The sequence below is a fragment of the Peromyscus maniculatus genome, chromosome 7 (assembly GCF_049852395.1).
Source record: "Peromyscus maniculatus bairdii isolate BWxNUB_F1_BW_parent chromosome 7, HU_Pman_BW_mat_3.1, whole genome shotgun sequence".
In the NCBI taxonomy this organism is placed as follows: Eukaryota; Metazoa; Chordata; class Mammalia; order Rodentia; family Cricetidae; genus Peromyscus; species Peromyscus maniculatus.
In genome coordinates this window covers 43,203,696-43,210,785 of record NC_134858.1, presented here as the reverse complement: position 1 = coordinate 43,210,785, position 7,090 = coordinate 43,203,696, and the positions used below count along the sequence as shown (strand labels likewise).

At 53.1% G+C, this 7,090-nt stretch overlaps 1 protein-coding gene across 1 annotated transcript; it reads left to right on the top strand.

Annotated features, from left to right (window-relative positions):
• The first annotated feature begins 3,893 nt into the window (after window positions 1–3,893).
• Apoc3 (apolipoprotein C3) lies at window positions 3,894–6,256 on the top strand. The gene is made up of 4 exons (XM_015990014.3): window positions 3,894–3,999; window positions 4,531–4,590; window positions 4,892–5,015; window positions 5,976–6,256. The coding sequence occupies exons 2-4, from the start codon at window positions 4,536–4,538 to the stop codon at window positions 6,094–6,096; spliced, it is 300 nt and encodes a 99-aa protein (XP_015845500.1). The 5' UTR covers window positions 3,894–3,999; window positions 4,531–4,535; the 3' UTR covers window positions 6,097–6,256.
• The last annotated feature ends 834 nt before the right edge of the window (window positions 6,257–7,090 follow it).

Here is a 7,090-nt window from a genome sequence, read left to right as displayed (position 1 = left end):
TCTCTGTGCCCTTGACTCATTGGCCCCCATCTTGCTCTGCCAAATCAGGCCTGGTCCAGCCTGTGCTGGGCCCAAAGGTCAGAACTGAAGGGGGATGAGTCACACGGGATACCTCATCGGCAGCTCCACCTCCTGGACCTGCAGTCTGAGTACCAGGTGCTACCAGCGTGGGACGGGTCCAGAGGTAGATGCCCCTTTGTACACTCTCTGAGAAGATCTCTGTTACCTAAGCTTGTTCAAGACTGGCTGCCAGTGATTGATTGACAGATATGCATAGGGAGCTGAGTTGTCCGTGGACACAGAACTTGGCTCTGAGCTAAGAGACTGGGACACAGCATGCATACATGTGTGTCCAGCACTCATGTATGCACCGGCCCTGGCATGGAGGGTGTACTGCCTCCTGGAAGGCATAAATGACTATATTGACTTCTCCAAGACTAGGGCATATGTCGTATGCATCTGCAAATAATTTGAATAGGGGGCATGGCTAAGTGAGAATCCTATGTCTCAGCTGTTGGTAAAAAGAAGAGACCTGCCTTATAGCCAGCTGTGACAATCAGGGGACATCGGGCACAGAGGGTCAAGTGGTGTTGGCACTCACATCTCTGACCCTCAGTCTGCTTGCCTGTGTTCACCCAGAGCTCGTGGCCAGTGAGGCTGACAGCTATACAGCATCTATAGCTGCCCTTTCTATCTGCCCATACAGGATCAGAGCAGAGCCCTGGGACTCTCATGCACTCAATCTGCTCTTAGCCAAACAGAAGGAGACTGGCAGCTACTCCTGAGGGCCATCCTCAGCCCAAGCATTCAAGACTTCTCCACTGTGATGGTTAATTTTAACTGTCAGTTTGACAGAACTTTGAATCACCTGAGAGAGGGGTCACTGGGTGAAGGATCCTAGACGATACAGAATGGAGATAGCAAGCCGAGCTGATCTGAGAGCTGGTATGTCATGGCTCTTGGCTGTAAATGATATGACTAGCTGCTTCAAACTCTTGCCACCAAAGCTTCCCCACTGGTGAGCCAGGATGAACCTTCAATTCGTGTTTGTTTGTTTGTTTGTTTGTTTTTTTCAAGACAGGGTTTCTCTATGTAGCTTTGAAGCCTGTCCTGGAACTCGCTCTATAGACCACACTGACCTCGAACTCACAGAGATCCGCCTGCCTCTGCCTCCCGAGTGCTGAGATTAAAGATGTGCGCCACCATCACCCAGGCCCCCTCAGTTTGTTTTTGTCAGGATATTGTATCATAGCAACAGGAAAAGAAACTAAGATACCCACCCACTGCTGGGTCCTCTCTGGGCCTGGGTCTGTAAGTGAAGAACAGTCCTCTTCCTAGAGAACTCTAGGCCAGAAAGCCACCATGAGGCCTCCTAAGGCCAAAGCCCAATGGCTGAGAGGGCACAAGTACTTTGGAAGGGGCTGAGTCCCAGGCCCCAGGTCCCAAGACACCCTGCAGGCAGCTTAGGGTCCACACACCTAAGTTCTCTGTGCAGCTCAGTACTCCATGGCTGGGGCTCTGTATCAGCGCTTTCGGACTTTCCTGGATTCAACGGCCATGTTCCATCCTGGGATACTGGCAGGCTTCCATACCCATACTCAGCCTGTCTGCCTGTCCCAGCCGGGCCAAGGACCTGGTACCACACCCCAGCTTGGGATCTGATTCCCATTGTGCCCTTTGCTTCAGGGCAAGAAACAAGAAGAGGAAAGGGCAGAGCAGCTGGCAGCGCCACACGCAGTGCCCAATTCCTGGTTCCTCTCATCAACTCCCTTCACTCTCAGCTGCCACCAAGGGCATTTCTCAGAGGACACTTAGGTACAAATGGCTGCCGAGGACCAGCTGAGGTGCTGGGACCCAGCTTTTCCACTGCTGGGTGGTATGTACTGAGTAGGCCTCCACCTGACTGGGCCTTTGGTTTTTGGCCATAAAATTAAGTAAGCAATGCCTAAGTCACAGGATTTGGACAACTTACATTTTAACAGAAAACAAACTATTTTTTTTGTTTTGTTTTGAGACAGGGTCGCATTGAGTAGTCCAGGTAGATCCCAACACATGATCGCCTTACCTGTTTTCAGAGTGCTGGACTCAAAAGCAAACACTATCCCAGCCACCCTAGAAAACAGTCTTGCGTCAAAAGAATGAATTTCTGGGGCTGGAGAAATAGCTCAGAGGTTAAGAGCACTGGCTGCTCTTCCAGAGGTCCTGAGTTCAATTCCCAGCAACCACATGGTGGCTCACAACCATCTGTAATGAGATCTGGCACCCTCTTCTGTATACATAATTAAAAAAAAAAAAAGAATGAATTTCTGATAGATGAGTTTCAGGTCTCAGGCAAAGATAAGGATTAAGAATTCAGAGGGCCAAGCCAGGCTTCTTTCTCAGTCCATGCGTGAGAGAACGCTGCCTGCTAAAGGCCCTATTTGTGTGTGGATCCCTCTTCCGGTCTCTGGCCGGGCTGCCGGTGTTTAGGAGGTAGGGAGACTGTGAGTCCGTCCTTCCCTGAACCAGTTGCTCTCTGTTTCTCCATTGCTCTGGGAAACATGTTCTGTCCCCATGAACAGGGTAAACAGAGGCTCTGAGCTGTTCCATTTCCGAGCACAGACCCTGTGAGTCGGTGTCAAAGGCATCAGTTACATATTTGTTTGTGTGTACGCAGGTGCATGTGCACGTGAGATATGCACGCCTGTGGAAGCCACATGTCGGCCTCGGGCATTCTTCAAGAGTGGTTTCCCTTGCTCTGTGAGACAGGATCTCTCAGTGGTATCTGGGGTTCTCTGAAGAGGCTAGGCTGGCTGGACATCCGCTCCAGGTAGCTGGCGACCTGTCCCCCACCCATCTCCCTACCCCCAGTGCTGAGATTCCCGTGGACACCTATATTTTACATGGGTATTGGCAATTGAACTAAGGTCTTCTTGCTTTCAAGATGAGCATTTTGACCAACTGGCCTCTTCCCCCAGTCCCAAAGGTATCACTCAAACCTAGGATTTCTTGGCTCCAAAGTCTTCACATCCAAAAGACAATGTCCTCCAAGGCTGTCTATCTGGGCCGTGGCTCTCAGTGCTAGTTCAGGGGCATCTTAGTTTCAAGAAGTCTAAGGTCCCTCCTGAGAAGCTGTGTGCCCTACAGCGCCTCCTTCACCTTCTTTGTGAATGGCCTTTCCATACCTTGGGGCTCCCAGGTATTCACAGCCAGGGGTTGTGTAGGGGTCAGATATCATCCAGCCATAACCCTGCTCCCATCTCAGGATGCTATCAATGGGTCCAGAGGGCAAGATGAGGTACATAGAGGAGGGAGGGGCAAAGGCCTTGGGCTTAGCATGACCTTTGTCCTTCTCTCACCAACCCCGGCCCAGGTACAACAGAGGAGACTGCTGGGAACACATCGGTGGGTGGAGGCCTGAGGTGGAGGTCTAGGGGAGCCATGTGACCTACGCTCTGCCACCTCCCACCCCAATTCTGCCACTGCTCATCTATGGCTGCACCAGATTCCCCATTCCGTTCTATTACGAGACTTTCAAGTGGCTTCTGTGAAGAAGCCTGTCACTGGTTCCAGGCTGTCGCCTGGGCTTTGCGGGGAGAGATGGGTCTGGAAAGTCAGTGCGAAGGGCTAAAGTGAGTCTGAGGCTTGTCCCCTGAACCTTTCTCCGTCTCACAGCCTCACCGAGGGAAGCCAGACCAGTGAGTAATCCCACCAGCCACTGCTTCTGTTTATATCATTGAGGAGAGGAGAATGCATTTTAAGCAACTCCATCACATAATAGGTTGCAGAGGTAGAGGTGAATAGCATGGGCAGTCTTGGAGGGATTTCTCAATTCCGCTGGCAGCTGGCTGCACAGCCTCCCTACCTCAGGTTCTGGTCTGAACTATTCAGCAGGTGACCTTTGGCCAGCTCACTGGGCCTGCTGTGCCCGCTGTCCCATTCCCGGGGCCAATATAAAACAGGTCAGGGCCCTCCTGCTTGCCTGCTCAGTTTATTCCTAGAAGCAGCTAGCTACTCCAGGTAATGTCCCTGAAGGGAGGGAGGGGACAGAGAGCCACCCAGCCAACTAGCCTACAGGAGGCTTGGGGCCCATGAGTGGCCTCCACCTTTGGGTTCCTGGTGGTTGGGGGAGGGCTAGAAGCTGGGGAAGAAGGGGAGGCCACTGGGCCTAGAGCTCTGCACTGGGTAGTGGCAGAGCTGACTGGAATCGGGTCATGCTGTCGCTTGCTCAGCATGCAGAGCTATTGGGAGCCTCTGATAGCCATGCCTGCTCCAGGCAGACACACTGAGGTCTAGAGAGGGACAGAAACTTGATGTCACCCAGCACACCAGGGCAGAGAATGGGCAGATGTCCCATTCTGTAGAGGGTTTCCACACTCCGCCTTCCACCCTACCCTGGGGCCTGGGTCTCCTATAGTTCCCCCGTCTGAGAGCTGGTACCTGTAGGAGAGAGGCTTGGGGTTCATCCCAGGGCCCCCGGCATTCTCCAGGAAAGGGCCTAGCTATGGCAGATCCTCCCACAGTATCCCCTCACCGGACAATTGCCTGCAGGTGCCATGCAGCCCCGGACCCTCCTCATCGTGGCCCTCTTGGCACTCCTGGCATCTGCCCGTGAGTTTTGTGGAGGGATGGGGCTGGGGTTTCTGTGGGAGCTGGTCTGGGGACGCTGTCCTGATGAGCGGTGGCTGCGTGGGAGTTGAGGGCTGGCACAGCTCCACTCTGCTCTTTTTTGTTTGTTTGTTTGTTTGTTTTTCAAGACAGGGTTTCTCTGCATAGCTTTGCGCCTTTCCTGGGGCTCACTTGGTAGCCCAGGCTGGCCTCGAACTCACAGAGATCCGCCTGCCTCTGCCTCCCGAGTGCTGGGATTAAAGGCGTGCGCCACCACCGCCCGGCCCACTCTGCTCTTTTGCAGGAGCTAATGAGGGAGAAGGGTCGTTGCTGCTGGGCTCTGTGCAGGGCTACATGGAACAGGCCGCCAAGAAGGTTCAGGATGCACTAACCAGTGTGCAGAAGTCTGAGATGGCTGTGCAGGCCAGGTATGCCCACTGGCCTTCTTTTCCTGTTCCTTCTCCCCTCACCCCTACCCTGGTCCTGAGACTCCCACACAGAGACTGTGGCTCCCCCAGTTCCCCCAGGGCCTGGGCCTGTCTGAGCCTCGGTGCTCTCGTGGGGCCTTTGCTGGGGCTGCGAAGAGAAGCAGAACAAGCAGCCTTCCTCTGTCTCCTTCACTTCTCCTCGGGGTGGCCTGAGGTGCACATAGTCCCTGGGGCAAGTCTCTTCTAAGCATGGGCCAGAGGCTTGCTTGGGGAGGCCTAGCTGCTCTAGTTTCAGCCTGGGTTTTGGGGCTCTGCCCTGGGCCCAATCTGAGTTAGACATCTGCCCACTATGGATCCTTACCCCTGCCCCTGGCCAATGGCTTTGGCTGACATTTGATATTGGCCTATGTAGAAAAGGGTTGACAGATGTTCTTGGTCCCCAGAATGGGCTGTGGAGAGGGTATTACTTCCCTAACTTTGCAGATGAGAAAACTGCCTCAGAGAAGTTAGGTGACCTGGCCTACATCACACAGCTCATAGGTCCTCCAGTAATTTTTCAAATGACAGGCTCTTCTTGCTCCCCCCCTCCCCGCTGCCCCACACACTCAGGACACCTCCAGGACACTATTTGTATGGACTACAAAGGCAGACTGACCTTAAGCATCAACCTCCCCAGTGCTCGGTGTCTCAGGCCTGAAAGGAGGTTGACTGGGGGGGAACCCATGAATGTCTGATCCAACCCGGACTAAGGTGGGGTTTCCTAGGCTGCCCCTGTACCACCTTAGCCACCTCTTCTGCCCTGGGAGGTAGCTGCAGGCGATTCTGGGGTGGTACTAGGTGAGGTGGTGCTGAGGGCTTGGAGAGCCCATAGGGCCCTGGGTGTGATTGTGGGTCTGGCTGCCTGCAGGGGAACTTTTCACACACATCTCTATGGATGCCTCATGTTGCTTTAACCCTCAGGGGCTGGATGGACGGTGGCTTCAGCTCCCTGAAAGGTTACTGGAGCAAGTTCACTGACAAGTTCTCCGGCCTCTGGGAATCTACCCCCGAGATCCAGCCAACTCCACCTACTGAGCCTTGAGACCTCTCTGTTCCAAATGTGCCTGTGCATCCTTCCTGTTGGCCTCTGGGTCCACTGGGTGGCCCCGAAAGTTTGCTTGGAAGGGAAAGTATTCTCACGTTTTCACCCCTCCCCAGACCTCACCTAAACATGTCCCTAATAAAGCTGGATGAGAAGCTGCTGTGAGTGGTATATCTCATGTACCGTGATGTCTGAGTGGGAATGAGTGGACCTGGGGCTGTACCTCATGCACGCTTTAGTTGTGTCTGGGACATTTCTTCCTTCGTAACTAGGACTACCTCTGCTTACCTGCTTGCCTTGATGTGTTCCTGAGAAAGATTAAACTGGGTAACAGACATGCAGTTACAGCCTGCGACAAACTATCAAGTATAGGACAGTGCAGGCAAGTGACTAGAGTGTGGATTTGATCCGGCTAGCACTTTTATTTCACCTGCAGTCTTGAGGTCAGATGTGATCACAACACCTGTGCAGCTGGTTTGCATGGTCCAGGCTGCCTGGTCCCTTTACACACACTGAAAGGAAGGAGGCGGGGTGGAGGCTGGTTGGCTAAGTCTTGACCCCACTGCATCATAGCTGCCTCCATTTCTTATGTATAAAGTGGGTGAGATCTGGCCCTCCACAGCAGGTTTGCTGTGAACATGAAATGGTAGTGTCCAAAAGCATGGGGCCCACCGGGCGGTGGTGGCGCATGCCTTTAATCCCAGCACTCGGGAGGCAGATCTCTGTGAGTTCGAGGCCAGCCTGGTCTACAGAGTGAGATCCAGGACAGGCTCCAAAGCTACACAGAGAAAACCTGTTTTGAAAAAAAAAAAAAACAAAAACAAAACAAAAAAACAAAACAAAACAAAACAAAAAAACCCCACGTGGTCCAGCATCTGCACAGGGCAGGTGCCTGGTAAACAGACCTCATTGTGATAGCTAAGCTGGCTGACATCTTAAGACTGGAATGGAGTCCCAGTGTTCTCAGAATCTCAACAGAGTTGTTTACTATGTT

Coding starts and splice junctions, on each gene's coding strand:
- Apoc3 (XM_015990014.3), top strand. CDS start 4,536: ATGCAGCCCCGGACCCTCCTCATCGTGGCCCTCTTGGCACTCCTGGCA. Junction 4,591..4,891: donor GGCACTCCTGGCATCTGCCC/GTGAGTTTTGTG, acceptor GCTCTTTTGCAG/GAGCTAATGAGGGAGAAGGG. Junction 5,016..5,975: donor GAGATGGCTGTGCAGGCCAG/GTATGCCCACTG, acceptor TTTAACCCTCAG/GGGCTGGATGGACGGTGGCT.